Source organism: Mustela putorius, unplaced genomic scaffold, assembly GCF_011764305.1.
Source record: "Mustela putorius furo isolate JIRA1106 unplaced genomic scaffold, ASM1176430v1.1 tig00000596_pilon_pilon_pilon, whole genome shotgun sequence".
In the NCBI taxonomy this organism is placed as follows: domain Eukaryota; kingdom Metazoa; phylum Chordata; class Mammalia; order Carnivora; family Mustelidae; genus Mustela; species Mustela putorius.
This window is the reverse complement of record NW_025421428.1, coordinates 7,006,277-7,028,453: the sequence shown is the minus strand read 5'-3', so window position 1 is coordinate 7,028,453 and position 22,177 is coordinate 7,006,277. Positions and strand designations below refer to the sequence as shown.

At 37.1% G+C, this 22,177-nt stretch overlaps 1 protein-coding gene across 8 annotated transcripts in view; it reads left to right on the top strand.

Moving 5' to 3' along the window:
* SCAI (suppressor of cancer cell invasion) overlaps positions 1-21,212 on the top strand; it is a 134,238-nt gene extending 113,026 nt beyond the window's left edge. For 6 of the 8 annotated variants that reach the window (XM_045082384.1, XM_045082382.1, XM_045082386.1 and 3 more), the window contains 4 exons: positions 6,539-6,611; positions 10,272-10,445; positions 10,619-10,719; positions 19,322-21,212. In XM_045082384.1, coding sequence (XP_044938319.1) covers positions 6,539-6,611; positions 10,272-10,445; positions 10,619-10,719; positions 19,322-19,468 — 495 coding nt within the window. In that variant the 3' untranslated portion in view covers positions 19,469-21,212. Of the gene's footprint in view, positions 1-6,538; positions 6,612-7,351; positions 7,494-10,271; positions 10,446-10,618; positions 10,720-19,321 lie in introns of those variants that run through there. The other 2 variants (XR_006607432.1, XR_006607431.1) reach the window with 2 other exon arrangements.
* Positions 21,213-22,177: the final 965 nt, after the last annotated feature.

Genomic DNA, 22,177 nt, shown 5'->3' with positions numbered 1-22,177 from the left:
CTAGCAGTTCTCTTCACCCACATTGACCTTGCTGTGCCTCTAACATACATGGCTGTCAGCTGCTTAGGATCTTTGAGTCTCTTCCCTCTGCCTTGAGTCCTCTTCCAAAGACACCCACTTTGTTCTTCAGGTGTTTGACAGGTTGAAGTTTCTCAATAGGGTCTTCCCTAGTTGCCCTATTTAAAATCATATGCCTCTTTTATTTTTTATCCACCTCTCTTTATTTTTTCCTTAACGATCATGACAATTAGCTTCTGTGTAGTGTCATACACTATTTTAGGCACTTTACAAACATTAACACATTTAATCCTCAGAAACCAATGTGTTATTTTTATTATTCCCATTTTACTGATAAGAAAACCAAGGCAGGGGCACCTGGGTGGCTCAGTTGGTTAAGCGTCTGCCTTCAGCTCAGGTCTTGATTCCAGGGTCCTGGAATCTAGCCCCACTTTGGGCTCCCTGATCAGTGGAGAGCCTGCTTCTCTCTCTCTGTTCTCTGCCCCTCCCCACCACTCAAATTCTCTCTCTCAAAAAAATGAATCAAAAATCTTAAAAAAGGGGCACCTGGGTGGCTCAGGGGGTTAAAGCTTCTGCCTTCAGCTCAGGTCATGATCCCAGAGTCCTGGGATCGAGCCCCTCATCGGGCCCTCTGCTTGGCAGGGAGCCTGCTTCCCCCTCTGTCTCTCTGCCTGCATCTCTGCCTACTTGTGATCTCTGTCTGTCAAACAAATAAATCTTTAAAAAAAAAAAAGAGAGAGAGAGAGAGAGAGAGAAAGAAAAAGAAAATCAAGGCACAGAAAGGTTAAGTAATTGCCCCAGGTCACACAACTAGTAAGTGGCTGAGTTGGGATTTAAACAATCTGATTGTAAAGTCTGTGCTGCTAACCATACTCTGTGCTTTTTCCATATGTAATATGCATTAGTCACCTTATATATTACATAACTGCTTTGTTTACTGTGGGTCTCTACCTGCCACCTCCACCCGCATCTAAATGCCAGCTCCAGGAAAACAGATTGCTGGGGTTTTTTTATCTGTTTTGTTTATTGCTATATTCCTACCACCTAGAACAGTGTCTAGTCGGTAGGATCAAGGAGTATTTGTTGAAGAAAAGAGATCTTTAAAAATGGTACTATGTACTATTTTGAAGTTTTAAAGATGTTTTAAAGTACCCATTAAATAGATAATTTCCTGGGAGAAAAAAAATCTAATCACTGTAAGAAGGAAATCAGAAAAACCCAGTCAGGGTATGAAATAGAGGGAAATGATCGAAGTTATCTCATTTTCCCCTACAAGAAAGATTAGCCCTTTGGAGTTCACCTGTAAATGCTTTTAAACTTTTGGAATCAAATATACAGTTCCAGAGCAATGAAAATCAAAACTTTATATTCAATAGCAATTAGGTCACAAGACACTTACATGACCTTGATCATGTCCTTGTTTTTTTCTGTATCTCTTTTCCATTCTCTGTAAAATAGGTTGGCAATACTGATCTTACAGTATTGTTAAGATTACAGGTTATGATTTACGAAGCCTAGGATAATCCCTGAAAAGTAGTATTAGTACTCAGTAAATGATAGAAATTATTATGGTAATGACAATTTTAAGACACAAATAACACACACAAAAGAAAACCCTACCCCAGATTAGTTTATTATTATAGAGTAGAAAAAAATGCAATACTAGTAAATAGACTAGTAAATGGATTAATAGAATAATCTAACAAAAGAGTTTATCTGAATTGTATATCAATTTTGTGAAAATCAATCAATATTGTATACTATACAGATAGGATCAGTAAGAAGAATCACATGCTTAACTCGGGGGTCATTTTGTACCCATTCTTTTTTTTTTTTAACACTTATTCATTTATTTTAGAGAAAGAGAGCAAGTGAGGGGAGGGGCATAGGGAAAGAATCCTCAAGCAGACTCCCTGCTGGGTGTGGAGCTCTACTCTGGGGCTCAGTCCCAGGAACCCGAGATCATGGCCTGAGCCAAAATCAAGGGTTGGACACTTAATCAACTAAGCCACGAAGGTGCCCTGAGTACACATTCTTTTTTTTTTTTTTTTTTTTTTTTAAGAATTATTTATTCATTTTAGAGAGAGAATGTGGTGGTGAGGGGGGTGAAGGGAGGGGAAGACAGACACCCCTGTTGAGCATGGAGCCCCACCTGAGGCTCCATCCCATGACCCTGAGATCACAACCTTGCCAAAACCAAGAGTCAGACACTTAACTGACTGTACCACCCAGACATCCCCCCAGTACTCATTCTTTTTTTTTTTTTTTTTTTAAGATTTTGTTTGACAGAGAGAGACACAGTGAGAGAGGGAACAGAACCAGGGGGAGTGGGAGAGGGAGAAGCAGGCTTCCTGCTGAGCAGGGAGCCCAATGTGGGGCTCGATCCCAGGACCCTTGGATCACAGCCTGAGCCAAAAGCAGATGCCCAGCAACCAAGCCACCCAGGCACCCTCCTCCCCAGTACCCATTCTTAATTTAAAAAAAAAAAAAAAAACTAAACTAAAAAACTCAGCTTATGATGAAAAGGTACTATACTACGTCGCCAATTTTGGACTCTGAGTGAGAAACATTAAAAGTATTCTCAGTTAAAATAAGCAAGAAATAGAGAGTGCCTGCTATCATCCTTGTGATTGATCTTGTTTTAGTCCTGACCAGAATTGTTTAACATTCCCAAAATAATGCAATGAAAAAGATTGTCCAGACTAGCAAGAAGTGTAAATATTGAAAAGAGAGAGGGGTGCCTGGGTGTTTCAGTCATTTAAGCCTGTGCCTTTGGCTCAGGTCATGATCCCAGGGTCCTGGGATTGAGCCCCAAGTTGGGCTCCTTGCTCAGTGGGGAGCCTGCTTCTCCCTTTGCCTGCTGCTCCCCCTGCTTGTGCGCTCTCACTCTTTCTCTGTCAAATAAATTAATAAAATCTTTTAAAAAGCATTGAGGTGCACCTGGGTGGCTCATCCCTTAAGCGTCTGCCTTAATAGCATTAAACCATATAAGCCCTATATGGGGGCAATTATGAGACATTCCCAAAAACAAGAAAATAAGATAATACCATGGGAGTTACACTATAAAATTGAATACCAAATGGGTTAGACCAGAGATGTGTAAGGTATCTTAAAGAAACTGTTTCCCAGACCTAAAATTTAAATATAATCTGATAGGAGGAAGTCAGAGGTCTCCAAGGACAGCCCCCCCCCCCCCGGCTCAGCGATTCATGAGAACTGGTAATTCTCAGCGTATAATCACACTCGCTACTAAGATTTAGCACAGTAAAGGATACAGAGCAAAATCTCAAAAGAAAAAGGCACATGAGATCAAGTCCAGAGAAAAGCAGGCACAAACTTCCAAGAGGCCTCTCCCAGTGAAGTCACAGAGGATGCACTCAGTTCTTCTGGCAGCAAGTGAGATGACATGGGTAACATGTCTACCAGCGAGGCTCCCTAGGGACTCGGTGCCCGGGGTTTTTGCTGGGGACTCATTGTGTAGGCACCCTCTGCCTGGGACATATTAAAGGCCATTCTCCCAGAAGAAAAGCAGGTGCTCAGCATAAACCATGTTGTTCATACAGTCCAGGTAAAGGAAACTGCTCTTACTCGTTCTGCTAATGGTGGGAACCCTCCTCAAATCTAAGTCCCCAGAAGCCAGCCTACTGCCAGTCTTGTAAGCAGGGTTTCAAAGTTTATAAGCAGACTTTCAAAAGATAGCAGTCAGGCTTGTTAAGCAACTGTCTCCACACAGTATTTTAAAAAAAAAAAGGAAGAAGAAGAAGAGAAAGGTTGATCAACAAGAGGAGCAAAGAAAAAGGAGACCTTGGAACATAAATAAGGCCATCTGCATCCCAGCACTACCCAAGAACAAGAACATTAAGAGGCCAAATATCCAGAAGGCCATTTTTCAGTGTAGCTAAATGGCTCAAGGCGCTTAATCTGAAAAATGGTCCTTAATATCATTCTACTTACTCCCTTTGTTTTGATTGCAAGAAATTGCAAATTTACTTGTTTAATTTTTTAATACTGATATGATATTCAGAAAGTCTCAAAATCAAAAATTTCCAAAAGGCTTATTATGATACCCCATAACCTTCCCAGTCTCAGTTCACTCAGTTTCTTTCTCTCCCTCTCTCTCTTTGGATAATGACTTTTGTTTGTTTATTGTTTATCCTTCTAGAATTTTTTAAAACATATATGTAAGCCAAAACAAATATATAGTCTTTAGTCTTCTTAGCTATATAAATGGCAATAACATGCTACATACAGCTGTTCTATAGCTTACTTTGTTTCCACTTAGTGAGAAATGTTGGAGGGGTGCCTGAGTGCCTCAGTCAGTTAAGCGTCCAACTCTTGATTTTGCCTCAGGTCATGGTCTGAGGGTCATGAGATCAAACCCCGCATTGGGCTCCATGCTGGGCATGGAGCCTGCTTAAGATTCTCTCTCTCTCTCCCTTAAAAAACAAACCAAAAAAATGTTGCAGATCTTTCCATATCCCTTCATAAAGAACTTCTCTGTTCTTTTATTTTTTTTTTTAATAACTGCATAGTACTCCATCATATGGTTGTGCCAGAATTTATTTTACCAATCCCTTGTTGCTGGTCGTTTGGTTGTTTCTAATCTTTCCTGTTACTACCAGTGCTGCAAGGAGTAAATTCGGGCTTAATGTTATTCACAGGTTTGAGAATTTATTGGTAGTATAAATTTTTAGTTGTAGAATTCCTGCATTAATGGAATATAGATACTGTCATATTGTCTTCTAAAGAATTTGTTCCAGTTTATACTCCTACCATCTACATATGAGTATTTGTGTCCCCATATTCTTGCCAGTGGTATATATTCTCAAGCTTTTGGAAATTTTGCTAAACTGGTACGTTAAAAAGTGATATTATAACATCTTTTCATGTATTTGAGCCAGTTGTATTCCCTTTTCTGTGAATTCCTTGTTATCTTCCACTCATTTTTCTGTTGGATCAGTGGTCTGTTTCTTGTGGGTTTGGAGAAGCTCTTTCTATATTAAGGCGCTTAATCTTTGTAATGTGCCTTGCAAATATTTCCCCCAGTTAATCATTTTGCTTTTGATTTAGCTTATACTGTATTTTACTATGCATAAGCCTTTGATTTTGTAACTGGGTCTATTAATCATTTTAAAGTTTATTTATATATATTTTTAGTAATCTTTACATCCAACATTGGGCTTGAATTTTTGACCCTAAGGTCTAGTGTTGCTTGCTTTTCCAACTGAGCCAGCCAGGCATCCCATGGTCTATTAATCATAATAGTTAGGAAGATCTTCTAGATTATTTAAAAAAAAAAAAAAAAGCCTTTTTTCATTCAGCACTTTTCTTTCTTAATTTTTTTACATTTAAATCTTTAATATATTTGGAATTATCCATGTGTGCTGCAAAGTATGGAGCCAACTTTTTTCTAGAGGGCTATCCAGTTTTTTCCCCTACTGGATAGCCATCTAACCATCAGATTTTCCCACTTTCTTCAGAATTTTATTTTGTTCATTTATTTTATGTAATCTCTACACCCAACATGTAACTCGAACTCATGACTCTGAGATCAAGAGTTGCACGTATGCCATGCTCTTGCAACTAAGCCAAATTTTTTTATTTCCTAATTTGACCTATCATCTTTATCATATATACTGAAGTCTTATCTGTTTTGGGGTCTAATTTTGGATTCTTTGTTCTCTTCCATCAGTCTTCTGCCTACTCTTAATGCCAGTGCCACGTATTTTTAGTTACTGAGGCTTTAAAGTATGTTTCAGTATCTCACGAGTCTAGTTCCCTCTCTTTGTTCTCTTTTTCAGAGCTTTCCTGGCTAATCTACTTTTCCCATATGAACTTTAGAATTATTTTTTTCAGTTGCAGGAAAAAATAGCTGTGGCCATTTTTATTGAGGTTGGTTCAAATTCCAATAAATTAGTGTAATAGTATCTTTAGAATGGGTTTCTCTCTAAGAGCATATTGTGTCTTTCCATCCTTTAGAGAATGGATATCCTTAGTCAAACAGTGCTCTAGTGTTTTATCAGCTTTAATCCTCACTGTACATTAACCTATTGACATTCTAGTTTTATACGTCATTCTGTTTGAGTAGTTAATTTGGTTCACAATGAGAAATGATTGCAGTCTTCTCTGCTCCCCAGTAAGTCAGGTTCTAGAGCCTTTGAGGCTGAGAGCCAGATTCTAGAGCTTGGAAAATCCACCCTTGTAAATATTGGTGTATATCGCCCTTTGGAGTGGTCGCTTGACAGACAGCCAGATGACCTCTCCCTATAACACTACAACTATTTACATGCCTTTATTTTAGAAGTCAATAGTTTATTTTTAGTAAACTTCACTATTTTAAGAAAGCTCATTACGCATGGTAGTTATACATGGATGGCAGTCTGTTCTGCTGTCACTGATGTTTCTGCATCTGCTTAGTAAAAGGGCCCTATATACACTAATGACATACTTTGGAAAATTACTTGAGTAACTATCTTTAGTCAAATTTTTAATGAAAGTTTTAAATTCTTGTATGTTACAGAATTTCACAAACTTATTTGGACAGCCACTAGTCTGCTTGCTTTCTCCTACAGCATATCCAAAAGCTTTACAAGGTATGTTGTCATTACCTGTTATATCCATAGGTTGCAAATAAACACAGTCTACATTTTGAATAATACGGGTCTTTGCCTCCCCACCTGTAATGATCACATGTGGTTTTATAGTGTTTAATGTGGCAGGTGTCGATCTGAAATAAACCCAGAAGTCTTGCCAACAGCTAGACTTCTTTAATATGCTATTAGGTCTTGAGATAAAGCTAAAAGAAATGGTAAATCGTCCCTAAGAAAAGGTGCTTTTTGCTCCCTTACTGCTAGGGGCCTCATGATCTGTGAATTTTTAGATTTGTTTTGCAGGTGTTTTTTTGTTTGGTTTGGTTTTGGTTTTGGTTTTGATGTGTGTGTCGCCCTTCATAGCAGCATGATTTCCTATATCTCTGGCTACATATTCTAGGCATCTTTTAAGACCATGTGATTTCCGGTCTAGAAAACTTCTCAGCCTATGCCTAAGAGTTAGGATAACCTTACTGGCACAACTTAAAGGGTTTCTTTTATTCACATTTTTACCTTGTTGTATTTTTAAAGTAAAAGACCCTCTTTTCAGTGTGCTAGGGAGACACTGTGTCTGTTATGGCTGAGAAATGAGAAAGACTGTCTTTAATAATTTGTCCTTGATAAACCAACATGTAAAATCTAGTTCGAACTCCCAGTCTTTACGCTAGGTAGAAACTAAACAAACCTTAACCGTGTTTTAGCAGTACTTGTCACTGTTTCACTATCTCCCTGACCGTGAATAGTGCTGATGTCTCTCTGGGAGATGGCATTTTACTGCTACTTCCCAGCCAGAAGTCCTGTCTGCTGACATAGTTTGACACAGGAAGTGATGGTCAGCATTTGAAAGCCTGAGAGAAGCTGGAGACTTTTCACCGTTGTTTTAAGGTAAGTTTTGCTATTTAACAGGGAAAAACACATAGAAATATTAAGTTCTTGTATCCAAAAGTCAAATTACTAAGGGATAGAACTTACCTTCAAACAACGGTAAAATTCTCCTGCTTTGAGGACTTTGTTAACCTGTTTCCTGTCATTTCTGGAGAAGTGTAACCCCTTCCAATTACTTAAAGAGTGCTTTTTGCTGTCACTGTGTCCTGTCAAGATGCAGCTTCATTTAAAATGGCATGATCTAATGGGTTAATACCAAGATTATTTGTTCCAAAAGGCTTTATTGTGTAGAGGGTAAAAACAGAGACTCTGGAGGCAAGCTGATGGAATTTGAATTTCGACTACCACCGACTAGCTATGTGACCTTGGGAAGTTACGTAGCCATTCTGTAGTTTCTGTGCCTCAGTTTCCTATCAAATGGAGATAATAATAGTTCTCTTTGTTAAATAATTTTGGGTATACAGTAAGTATTCAATATGTGCTATCATTTTTTCAAAAGATTTTATTCATTTATTTGACAGAGAGACAGTGAGAGAGGGAACACAAGCAGGGGTAGTAGGAGAGGGAGAAACAGGCTTCCCAGCGAGCGGGGAGCCAGATGCGGGGCTCGATCTCAGGACCCTGGGATCACGACCTGAGCTGAAGGCAGATGCTTAATGACTGAGCCACCCAGGCGCCCCAACTATCATTTTTTAATGGTTATTGTTATTAATGCTTGTTATCACACTTAGTTGTAGTATACGTCCTTAACATTTTTTTAGTCAAGTATCATATCTTTATGCGAGAAAGCTTAGACCTCGAATCCCTTAAATATGGACCGTGTGGGTACAAAGCTAGAAGATAACTAAGTATTTGGGATGTCTAATTAGGTTCTTGCACCTCTGGTATCCAAAGTCTCCAGTTCTCTCAGTCAAAGTGGAGTTGAAGGTTATATAGAATCATATGGCGCTGGGACATGGTTAACAAGACTGTTCTCGTAGAACAATAGCATTCGAGCCCAGACATAAGAGCTCTGTGACGAGAAAGTTTATGGAACTTTTTTTTTTAAGATTTTATTTATTTATTTCACAGACAGAGATCACAAGTAGGCAGAGAGGCAGGCAGAAAGAGAGGGGGAAGCAGGTTCCCCACTGAGCAGAGATCCTGATGCGGGTCTTGATCCCAGGACCCCAGGATCATGACCCAAGCCGAAGGCAGAGGCTTTAATCCACTGATCCACCCAGGCACCCCTGGAACATTTTTTTTTTTAAGATTTTATTTTTAAGTAATCTTTTTTTTTTTTTTAAGATTTTATTTATTTATGTATTTGACAGAGAGATCACAAGTAGGCAGAGAGGCACGCAGAGAGAGAGGCGGAAGCAGGCTCCCTGCTGAGCAGAGAGCCCGATGTGGGGCTCGATCCCAGGACCCTGGGATCATGACCTAAGCCGAAGGCAGAGGCTTTAACCCACTGAGCCACCCAGGCGCCCCTTAAGTAATCTTTATGCCCAACGTGGGGCTCAAACTCACAACCCCAAGATCAAGAGTCATGTGCTCTACCCACTGAGCCAGCCAGATGCCTCAGTTTATGGAACACTTAGAGAAATTAAAGTACATCCTGCTAGTGGAAGGATAGGGTGTGGGACTGTGTGACTGAATCATGAAAACCTTTCAGGATTTGAGAAGAGCTTTAACTGGAAGATAGTGGGGTGCCATCAAAAGATTGTGAACAGAAGAGTAGCATGGAAGAGCCATTCATTCACCCTGTGGAGAATGGATTGTAGAGGAACACTGATGGAAACAGGGAGATAGTGGTGGCTCTGAAAGATACGAGCCCAGAGAGCCAGCAGGATTTGGTGATGGGTTGGATCTGAGAGAATAAGGGAGAAGAAGGAAGCAGAGGTGAACTTCTAGGTTTCTGGCTAAGTTACTGATGAAAATGGTGGTACTGGGTAAGAAGCAGATTTGTAGAGAACACAAGGGGGAAGAATTTCCTTTCCATTTCTGATATCTTGGGTTTGAGGTTACCCTTGAAACTTAGGTTGAATATTATAGTCTAGAGCAACTCTGTTCAATAGAAGATGATGTAAGTCACATGTAATTTTAAATTTTCAGGTAGCCACATTGAAAACCGCTTAACAGGTGAAATTAATGTTAATTTGCCTTTTTGTAGTGAGGCTTTGAAGTCCTACACATAGTTTACATTTTACATTTCACAGTGTACCTGGTCACAGTGGACCACTCATATTTTAAGTGTCTAGTAGCTCTTGTAGGGCAGTGCTGTTCTAGGCCTAATGAGCTCAGTCTAGGCCGTGGATAAGAGAACTGGGAGTCAGTAGGCATATAAGTGATACCTGAAATTATAGGAGTAGGTGAGATCAGCAATATATAGGGTCAAAGAAAGAAAAACTAATGTTTAAGGGATAAGCAAAGAAAGAGCAATGAACAAAAGGGAATGAAAAAGATTGCCAATTCTAATACTCATCTGAGAATTCTGTCGTGAGCTGCCCAGGTATTTGTCATATCTGGGTAAAATTTGTTAGTTGGAGTGAAAAAGGCAAAGGAGTATGTTCCTTTTTCATTTCCCTTAAGTTTACGAGGCTCTGTCTTGAGTTTGTTCAGCAGAAAGCAGCATACCTGGGATGTTTTTGTAGTTGCAGGCAGAATCTACTGTATTGAATTATGATTTAATGATACAGCTTTAATTTTGTATATTATCATCATATTGAAATATTCCTCAAGTGTATTTCTTTTTGCAAAACTGTTGTCTATATATATATAACATGTTTGTTATTACAGATCAATCTCAACGAGGTAGCCTCTTCACTCTCTTTTTGAACAATCCTCTAATGGCCTTCCTATTTGTCTCTGGATTGTCAAGCATGCGCAGAGGCCTATGGGAAAAGTGTCAAGAATATCTTCGAAAAATCAACCGTGATATTGCCCAGCTACTGACCCATTCACGTTCAATAGGTACCCTACTAATATAACTGCACACTTAACATACTATAATGGTTTTATATTGTTGAAATTGTTTGAATTTTTAAAGGTATTTGTTGAAAGCAGGAAAGTCGAGAAGGTTTTCCCAAACTTTCTCAGTTTTTCTTTTAAGCATCTTTTTACTTTCATCTTTCTCCTCTTTGCAGATCAAGCATTTCTCCAGTTTTTTGGAGATGAGTTTCTTCGCTTGCTTCTCACAAGATTTATCTTTTGTTCAGCCACCATGAGGATGCACAAGATTTTTCGGGTAGGCAAAGAATATTATTAAGGACCAGTTTTATAGTTTTATGTATTTTAGGAATCATGTATTATTATATTTTATAAAATACACTATATTAAATAAAATTTGAATAGATCCAAAATAATATTTATAAATTATTATGTAACATATAAAGATAACCCACATAAGGCACATCTGAATACCAGTTTAAGTAGAATATTTTCGGGGCACTTGAGTGGCTCATTCATTCAGCATCTGCCTTCAGCTCAGGTCATGTTCCTAGGGTTCTGGGATTGAATCCTGCATGGGCCTCCCTGCTCGGCGGAGAGCCTGCTTCTCCCTCTCTGACTCCCCCTGCTTCTGTTCCCTCTCTCACTATGTCTCTCTCTGTCAAATAAATAAATAAAATCTTAAAAAAAAAAAAAAAAAGAAGAAGAATATTTTCATTACCTTTTAGGCCTCTCCTGGATCTTCTCTCTCTTTCAAATGAAATTAAAATCCTGAATTTTATAATTATCACTTGTTTTTCTTTATAGTTTTGTTACATGTATTTCTATTCCTATACAACATGTTGATGGATCCATATTACATCTGTTCTTCTACAGCTTGCTTATTTTTACCTACTATTATATTCCTGAGATTGAGCCAAGGTAATGACAACTGTAGCTTTCATCCATTTATTTTCACTGTGCTCTAGGATTCCATTGTTTGACTGTATATTAAAAATTTCTTTTCCATTCTACTGATAATGGACATTTCTGTTGTTCCCATTATTTTATTATTACAAACAATGCCACTGTGAAATCTCCTATCAGTTACCTGGTATACATTTATAAGATTTTCTGTAGTGGAATGCGAAGTCAGATTATATAAGCATCTCTAACTAGTAATGCCAGATGTTTTGCACAGTACTTGTATCAGTTCACACTCACTAGCAGCATGTAAGAGTTACTTTTGCTCTAATCTCACCAGCACTTGTTGCAGTCTTACTTTATATCACGTGAGTCTAATGGGTATAAAATAGTAGCTCATTGTGGTTTTAATTTTTATTTCTGAGTTTGCTTTTAGGTTGAGCAATTTTTCATGTCTTATTCTGTGTTCCTCTTTGTGAAGAGTATATTCAAATCTTTTGTCCATTTTGCTTTTAAGTGATTTTTTTTTCTGTGAATTCACATAACTACATACCACTGTTGTTGAAGTTTTAGCCATACATTTTTCATTTCTATAAGTAAAATTTGGTTCTTTTTCAAATATGCCTGAGCATTTTTTTGTTTTATTTTATTTTATTTTTTTAATCTCTTCTACCTATAGAATAAGCTAGCTCTGCACCTATTCGTAAATTCACTTACCGGAGCATTTTTTAAAGATTTCATTTATTTATTTGAGAGAGGGAGTGTGTGTGAATGGGGAGAGGAGGAGAGGGAAATGGAAGGAGAGAGAATCTCCAGGAGACTCTGCATTGAATGTGGAGCCTGATACAGGGCTCGGTCTCACGGCCCTGAGATCATGACCTGAGCAGAAACCAAGAATTGAATGCTTAACCAACTGAGCCACCCATGCACCCACATGCCTGAATATTTTTAAGTCTCTTGCAACTTTTAGTTTAAAAATATGACTTTTTTCCATTTTATTATGGTAACTTTAAATATGAAAGAATTGTACAGTGGATATCCATATATATGCTAGCTAGATTCTGCAGCTAATATTTTGATATATTTGCTTTGGTATGTTTGTCCATTTACCCATTCCTCTTTCCATTCGACAGTTTATTTCATTTTGTGATGCATTTTGAAATAAATGGTAGATATCAATAGATTTTTACCCCTCAATGCTTCATCATACATAAAAATAACTACACACACAACACACTTTTTTAAATGTAGGTTCATGTATGGTGAATTGCATAAAGCTAACATGTGCCATTAGGTGAGTTTTGATAAATACATACACCTGTGTAACTCAAACCAATCAGGTTATACCACATAGCATCATTCCAAAAAATTCTCTACACTCTTTTCCAGTCAGTCCAGTACCCATTACCCCAGAGGTAATGCTATTTTTATTATTTTCACTATAGCTTAGTTTTACCTATTCATGAACTTGAATTATACAGTATGCACTCCTTGTGTAAAGCTTCTTTGACTATGTTGTTCTGAGATTCATCCATGTTTCCTATAGAAGTAGCTCATTATTCCTCATTATTACTGAGTAATAGTAAGTAGTAGTCCATTGACTGAATATATCACAGTTTATTTAGGTCTTCTCCTTTTGATGAACACCTGGGGAGTTTTAAATTTTTGACTGCTATAAATAAAGTGGCTATGAACATTCTTGTACAAGTCTGCTCAGACATATGTTTTTCTTGGTCATAGGGTAGGTATGTGTTTAGTTTTATTAGAAACTGCCAGAGTGGGGCACCTGGGTGGCTCAGTGGGTTAAAGATTCTGCCTTCAGCTCAGGTCATGATCCCAGTGTCCTGGGATTGAGCCCCACATTGGGCTCTCTGCTCACCGGGAAGCCTGCTTCCCCCTCTCTCTGCCTGCCTCTCTGCCTACTTGTGATCTCTATCAAATAAATAAATTTAAAAAAAAAAAAGGGAAAAATTGCCAGACTTTTCTCAGAGTATTTGTTGTACCATTTTATGTTTCCAGCAACAGTGTATCAAAGTTTCTCTGTATCCTTACCAACATTTGGTGTTGTCAGTCTTTTAAATTTCAACCATCTTCGTGAATATTTTTTTTAAGATTTCATTTATTTATTTAAGAGGGAGAATGAGCATGAGCAGGGAGAGGGGCAGAGGGAGAACCAGAGTCCTTGCTGAGCAGGGAACCCCACATGGAACTCAATCCCAGGACCCCGGGATCACAACCCAAGCCAAAGGCAGATGCCCAACTGGCTGAGCTACCAGGTGCCCCCATCTTTGTGAATTTATAAAGTGGTATCTCATTGTAGTTTCAATTTGCATTTCACTGAATGATGTGATGTTAGACATCTTTTCATGTGCTTCTCAGCTATATTTTTTTTGCATTCTGTGGCTTTTTTCTTTAACAGTGACTTTTCTTAACAATGGCTTTTAAATTTTGGATGAAGTTCCAACTAACCAATTTTTTTGTTTTGTGGTTTGTGTTTTATCCAAGAAATGTATCATTGAAATGGTTATCCTTTTCTCATTGAATTATTTTTGTAACAATTTTGAAAATCTGACAACCATGTATGTATAGAGATATTTCTAGACTCTAAATTCTGTTCCATTGATCAGTGGCATTTTTCTACAATACACTACTGCCTTGATTATTCCAGGTTTTTAAAAACTTAATTATTCCAGTTTTATAGTAAGTCTTAATATCCTGAAGTGTGAGTCCCCCTAAAATTTAAGTGTTTTAGTTATTCTAGGTCCTTTCTGTGTGAAATTTAGCAGCAGCTTCGCATTTTGATTGGGATTGCATTTAATCTATGTAACCAATCTGTGGAGAATTATGTATATATGTTATTGAGTTCACACATACTTAGGGTTGTTATATCTTGTTGAAATTACCCATTCATTTATGAAATGTCTATTATGCATGGCAATATTCCTTGATCTGCAATCTATTTGATTGATGTTAATATAACCATAACTGTTTTCTTCTGGTTTGTGTTTGCATGGCAAATCTGTTTTCATCCTTCCACTTTTAACCTATGGCTCTCCTTACACTCTCCTTACACTTAAAGTAGATTTCTTTTCTTTTTTTAAAGATTTTATATATTTATTTGAGAGAGTGAGCAAGAAAGAGAACACAAACCAGGGGGTTGGGGGTTGGGGTGGGTAAGACGCAAAGAGGCAGAGGGAGAAGCAGACTCCCCACTGAGCAGAGAGCTCAACCCCAGGATCCTGGGATCATGACCTGAGCCCAAGGCAGTTGCTTAACACACTGAGCCACCCAGGCGCCCCTAAAGTGAATTTTTTTTCAATAGCATTAGTTAGGTCCTGCTTTTTTCTTCTATTTAGTTTGCCAGTCTACTTTCATTTGATATTTTTAGTTTTGAATTAATGTTTATATTAAATGTAATTTTTAACATTGTTTGACTTAAATATACTATTATTTGTTATCTGTTTGTCCTGGCTGTGGTTTGTACCTTTTTTCTTTCTCTGTTGCTTTCATCTTCATTTGAATTAATTGAGGTTTTGTTTAAAATTTTAACAACACTACTGATTTACCTCTGTTGTTTTACTTTTTAATACAACTTCAAATTTGATATAATTGTCTTCTAACAGTATACTTCCACATTCTCCCTCCCAACTCTGTGCATTTGACTTTTATGAGTCCATATATACTAAATGATACTTTGTAGTTAGCATAGAATTAAACAATGATTTTTTTTAAATGATTTTATTTATTTGACAGAGAGAGATCACAAGTAGGCAGAGACAGGCAGAGAGAGAGAGAGGAGGAAGCAGGCTCCCCGCTGAGCAGAGAGCCCGATGCGGGACTCCATCCCAGGACCCTGAGATCATGACCTGAGCCGAAGGCAGCGGCTTAACCCACTGAGCCACCCAGGCGCCCTAAACAATGATCTTTTTAAAAACTTTTAAAGTGATGTGGCACCTGGGTGGTTCAGTTGGTTAAGTGTCTGCCTTCAGCTCAGGTCATGATCTCAGGGTCCTGGGATCGAGGTCCCAGCCCCCTTTCCCCCCTATTTGGCTCCCTGCTCATCGGGGAGCCTGCTTCTCCCTCTCCCTCTGTCCCTCCCCCGACTTGTGCTCTCTCTCTCTCCCTATCTCAAATAAATAACTAAAATCTTTTTTTAAAATGTTAAATGAGAGAAAATCAAATATAATTACCATTTTTGGCACTCTTTATTTCTTCCTATATTTAATTTTCCATCTGCTATCATTTTTCTTACTATAAAATTTCTGTTACCATTTCTTATGGTGCAAATCTGATGGTAATTCTTTCATTATTTATTTCTCTGAAACAGTCTTTATTTCACTCTAATTTTTTTTTTGAACCGTAAGTTATTTAAGAATATGTTGTTTTGTAGCTAAATATTTGAATATTGGGGCACCTGGGAGGGCTCAGTTTGTTGAGTATCTGACTCTTGATTTTGGCTTATGTCATAATCTTAGGGTTGTGAGATCAAGCCCCCCACTGGGCTTCATGCTTACGGTGGAATCTGCTTTAGAGTCTCTTCTCCCTCTCCATCTGCCCTTCCCCCTCCTCTCTATCTCTCTCAAATAATAAATACTTTTTAAAATAATAAATAAAAAATAAATATTTGAGTTATCTTTATCTTATTGACTTCTAAGTTAATTCCTTTGTGGCAGATAATATACCTTGTATGACTTAAGTCCTTTTAAGTTATTCAGATTTGTTTTATTGTTCAGATGTCATCTATCCTGGTAAATGTTACACAGACACTTGGAATAAACATACATGCTACTAATGTCATACCATCAGATGAAGAGTTTTATAAATGTCTGTTAGATCACCTTGAATTATAGTGTTGTTCATCATGGTTTTTCTATCTTAACTGATTTTCTGAATACTTGTTCTATCAATTATTGTGATGTGTAATGTGTCTTTTCATTTTTCTCTGGATATTTTTAAGATTTTCTCTTCTTATTAGTTCCTATAATTTGATTATGATGTACCTTGATAGGGTTTTCTTTCTTTCTTTCTTTCTTTCTTTTTTTCTTTCTTTCTTTCAATTAGAGTTCATTGATCATCTTGGATCTGTGGAATATTTTTGGAATATTTTGTAATACTTTTGGTCATTTTTGTTCAGATATTTTTCTTCCTTCCTCAGTTTTCTCTTGGACATAGTTACGTATATATTACACAACCTGTTATTAACTTGTACATCACTTCATGTGCTCTTCATTTTTCCAAAAAAGTCTTTTTCTTTCTTTCCATTTCAGTTTCCGTTGCTGTGTCTTCAAGTTCACTGATGTTTTCTTCCTTAGTGTCTAATATGCTGTCAATCCTATCCAGGTAGTTTTTCATTTCAGGAATTACATTTTTCTCATCTCTAGAAGATCTGTTTGGTTCTTTTAATATTTTTCATTTCCCTCCTAATTATGTTTTCCTTTGTGCTTTTGAATGTATGTGTAACAGCTAAAGTCCTTGTTGCCAATGCTGTATTCTCTATCACTTATAAGTTTGTGTTTATGACTTTTCCTACTGGTTTGGGTTCTCATATTCCTAATTTTTTATATATGTAGTAATTTTCTCTTAGGGTATATACATTGTGAATTTTATGATGTTGAATTCTGTACTTTGTTGTCTTTCTTTAAAGAGTACTGGACTTTATTGTAGCAGGGGTTAAATCAATTTGCAAATTCCTTTGACCTTCTTATAGCTTGTTTTTAAGCTTTTTAGAGGTAGATTTAGAGTAGTGGTAGCATACAGATGTAAGTATATTTTGGCCAAACACTAAGAGGCATAATGTTTCTGGGGTCTCTTTCATATGTCCCCTTTTTAAGAGGTGAATATTCTCCCCTCTAGGAATTGTTTGGTCAAAACTCAAACTCTCTCACCCCTGTGTGAGCAGAGAGAATTGTTCACCTTACAGTTGTCCCCCAGTAGCTCTTGTTTTTTGGAATTTTTCTTTTGTTAGGGGTGTTGTACAGTTCTTTTTTGTCTCTCCTCATAGTATTTAGTGCGTTAAAACAAGAATTTGGTCTTTATAATTTTAATGAATAATGCCTACAGGCTGAAAAAAAGTAGAAGTGATATTTGAGTATATGAACTGTCATGTGAGATGCATAGGAAAGTATTAACTTATTTATCAGTGAAATTTTAAATGAGTGGCAAAATTTAGTCTATTGAAATTACCAAGGGGCACCTGGGTGGCTCAGTCAGTTAAGCGTCTGCCTTTGGCTCAGGTCATGATCCTGGGATCCTGGAATTGAGCCCCGCATCAGATTCCCTGCTCAACAGGAAGTCTGCTTCTCTCTCTCTCTCTCTCCCTCTTCCCCTCCCTCTGCTCGTGCTTTCTCTCCCTCTCAAATAAATAAAATCTTAAAGAAAAAAAAAGGGGGCGCCTGGGTGGCTCAGACGATTAAGTCGCTGTCTTCTGCTCAGGTCATGATCCCAGGGTCCTGGGATCGAGTTCCACCTGGGGCTCCCTGCTCAGCGGGGAGTCTTCTTCTCCCTCTCCCTCTGCCTGCCACTTTGTCTACTTGTGCTTTCTCTGTCTCTGTCTGTTAAATAAATAAAATAAAATCTTTTTTTTTTAAATTATCAAATAAAGAAGAATTTCCAAGTCAGAATACCTGATCTTTGAAATGGTCTCTTCTGCTTCTGTGTAATTAAAGTTTTTTTTTTTCCTTTTTCCTTTACTATTCCTCTTCTGGGTTTGAGTTTGTTTGGGGTTCCCCCCCCCTTTCTGATATTATTTCTTCTTCTTCTTAGGGACTCTTTTTTCATTCTGCTAATATTCTTAGAAATCTTAGCCATTTTCTCAACTTTAATATTTCTCTGCATGGATATTATATCCACCTTTACATATACTGCCTAGACCTTTCTTCTGAGATAGACCTGAATTCTTAAATTCCTTTTGAGGGGGCAGTTCTGTTTGTATTACAGTATTACTTCAGATAAAATATACCTAAAACCTAAAGCTTTATACTCTCTCCAAATATTTTCTTCTTTTACTTGTCTTTTTCTCTCAAATGGCTCCCAGACCTTTTCTTATGTCATTTGTTCCTAAAATCTTACAGTCATCTTTGAAACCTCTCATCCTATAATTAATTGCCAGGGCTCATTAATTTTTAAAAATATTTTGTTTATTAGAGAGAGAGAGAGGATGAGCAGTGGAGAGGGGTAGAGGGAGAGAGAGAGAGAGCAAGAGGGAGGGAGAAGCAGACTCCCCACTGAGCAGGGATCCTGAAGAGGACTCAATCCCAGGACCTGGAAATCATGACCTGAGCCAAAGGTGGATGCTTAACTGACTGAGCCAACCAGGCACCCCAGCCAAGGCTCATTAATTTGACTTTTTCAGTGCTTCTCATGTCTTTCCTCTCATTTTTTTAATAAGATTTTTTTAAAGATTTTATTTATTTGAGAGAGAGAGAGAGTGAGAGCTTGAGTGGGGGAGGGTCAGAGGGAGAAGCAGACTCCCTGCTGAACAGGGAACCTGACTTGGGACTCAGTCCTGGGCCTCCAGGATCATGACCTGAGCTGAAGGCAGTTGCTCAACCAGCTGAGCCACACAGGCACCCCCGTCTTCCCAGCAGAAATTTTAATTTCTGCTGCAACATATATTTATTCATTCATTTAACAAATACTTGTTGAATTTCCACATATGCTAGGACTTTCCCCTAAGAAGTTAGAATTATATGATTTCTACAGTATAGCAGAGTACTCAAAAATGGTAAGACCCAATAAATACTTGTAAAATGACTCACTGAGTGAATATATTAGGTTGAACCATGTGAAACTGTAATTTTTTAAGGTCAAAGTAGTTAAATGTCAGTAATTTCCTATGTTCAACAAGTATACTGCTATTAAGAGTCATACTAATATGCAGAGAAATACATATTAAGTTATTCCTACTATTGTTAATGTTAACAGTAATATTATTAATGTTGTATATAATTTCTTTCATTAAACTATAAAAGTTGACTTTTCTCTCCTTTGCCTACCAGGAAACACGAAACTATCCAGAATCATATCCACAACTGCCAAGGGATGAAACAGTGGAGAACCCTCATCTCCAGAAGCACATTCTGGAATTAGCATCCATTCTGGATGTTCGAAACGTGTTCCTCGAGAGTACCATAGATGACTATTAAAACAAAATCCTCTTGTTGAAACAATTTTTCATTTGCCACAGATTTTACATGGTGCAGTTTTCTAATGTGATGACCAGGACACATAGTGGTGTTACTTAGTTTTAATTTTTTAATTTAAGGCCACCATTTTAAAAACAAACTGAAAAAATTGTTCAAACTTTTAGGGTAACTGTTTTAAAATACAGTCTTTCAAGTCTTTTAAAAAACTCAATTAATCTTGGAATTTTTACTTTTTGGTTTTGAGGTATGGCTACTTACCTCCAACATCTGTCCCTACACACAAATAGTCACTGTTCTCACCCTCAGAAGAGTAAATCATTTATTTTTATATAATGAGAAAAATCCAGCTCTTATACTTGGACCTTAAATGTGTGGATTTAAAAAAAAAAATGTGTGGATTTAGAAAATTTATCATTGTTCACAAAGATGAAACTAGCCAGCATGGACTATTAAAAATCAAGAACAGGCTTTCCATAATATTTCTTTTCATTCCAACATAGTAGGTAGACAAATGTGTGATCCTTTGAAGCATAATCAAGACATTTTTTTTAAATTACTTAACTCATTAAATACTGTCATAATTTCAGAAACTGTATAGGATTGATTTGCATTTGAAAGTTAAATCTTTAATTGAAGTCTTAAGATGATAAATATCACTTGGAATGTGTGAGCCCTGTGTTATCATGAGATACACTTGCATATTTTGCTTTCTTTATAATCTGAATGCTGGAAATGAAAAAAAAAGACTTTTAAGTATTTCGGTCAAAAAATCAGATTGTTGGTTTCATAATACAATGTTTCCACAAGGAATTCTATTTAAACTCTTAATTCATGATATCAAGTTTGAAGACTATCCAGATTGAAGGCTGTGGCATATAGTACAGAGATTGTAATCTTTTTGCCTAGTTCACGTTTATGAGACGTCAAAGTCAGAGATGTTATTAATTTTAGTCAGGGGTAACTGAATTGTTATTTAACCTGAAATGGAAGTAACTTTTGCATTGACAATTTGGAAATAAGATCTTTTTAACTCCTTATATTTAACATTTTATATTCATGCACAAGTTTTTTTTATTATTTTAAATAGGACTCCGTATATAATACAAAGTTTTTTGTGTTTTTCTTCTCTGTCATCCGCTTCATAATTTCATAAGCATTTGTTATGATGCTTTGGGTTTTTCCCTCTTCTTTAGACTCCAAGGCATTCAAGTTCAGAAATCTATGAACCGAAAGCCCTTCTACCTAATACTCTGTACAGGCTCACATTCTACCTCTGGTGGTCCCAGGGGAAATAAGGTGATTGCTTTTGGTGCCTCTTTCCTGTGTCCATAGGGAAGTTTTACTGTAACATTTTTACTTTGATTTTCATTTCGGGCATAGGGTATTATTTGGGTCTAAGTTATTCATATACCTGTTCCAATTTGCTAATTTTTCATCTGAAGTCTTGAAATTACTGTTCTTGGATTTAGGGGACTTCGTGGCATTTCATTCATTCTTTTCTTCATTGTTTTTGTTTGTTCTTTTAACCATTATTTCAGAAAGCTTTAGAAGACTTGTCCTGGAGGGAGATTTTTTTTGCCTGATGGGTTTTTTTTTTTTAAGGTTTTTTATAAACTTAATGGCTTTCCTTTCATAACCATGTTCACCTGGGTTACAGCAATAGGCTGACCTCTTGTTTCAGTCCCCTTGAATTTCTCTGCCAGTAATGTACCTGACCTCATGTATTTTCCTCTCCCCTGATGCTTAAAATAATATTTATCTTCCTGAGCTTTATTCTCACCTATTTAGTGTAAAGAACACTGGTCTGAGAACTAGGAGACCTGAGTTGTAATCCTGCCTTTCTTGGTAACTAGCTTTATGCCCTTTGACAAGTGTCTTCATGTTTCTGTTTTATTATATTCTCATCTGTAGAATGAAGGCATTAGCCCAAGGTCCCGTCCAGTTGTATGGTTCTATAATTGCAATCTTGATTTCCCGCCCCCTGCCACCTGGAAAACCAGTTCCCCTGAGTTTAGCATAGATGTTTTCTTTTCTAAGTCATATTTAATTTGTTTTTGTCCACAAATATATCTGAGTCTCAGTTATTTAGAAGCTAATCGGGTGAAGAAATTTGAGCTTTTGTGGTTAGAAACATGTTTGTCCAAGAACAAGGGGTCTTAGAAATCACAAGGAAGGTTTAGATGATGACATTGTTCCTTGAGCTGATAGTAGTATAATTTCTTTTTGGTAGTTAAAAATCTAAAGTGAGCCAAAGCGATCTTGAATCTTTAAGAAAGGAAAACTGTGCTAGAAAATTCTAAGCCATTGTTTCATTCATGCCTTCAGAATGTGCACTGAACAACTATACTCCAGATTTTGTTCCCAGACATTGAGAAAGCAAATGAATCGGACGTAAAAATCCTTGTCTTCACGAAGCTTATATTTTAGTAGGAGGAGTCAGGCCATAAGCATAATAAGAAAATTTGTTAGAGAGTTGTAAGTTGTATGAAGAAAGTTTAGAACATGGTAAGGGAAATGTTTTCATTGTTTTGGGGTGAAGAACAGTGTGTAAGTGAGTGATCAGGGTAGGCCTTATTGAGAAGACTACATTTGTGCAAATTCTTCATGTTCCTTTCTTTTTTTTTTTTTTTTTTACTTTTTATTATGAACATTTTAAGCATGTGTAGCATTTAGTGAACTATCCTGTATCCATCACCAAGCTTCTTCATT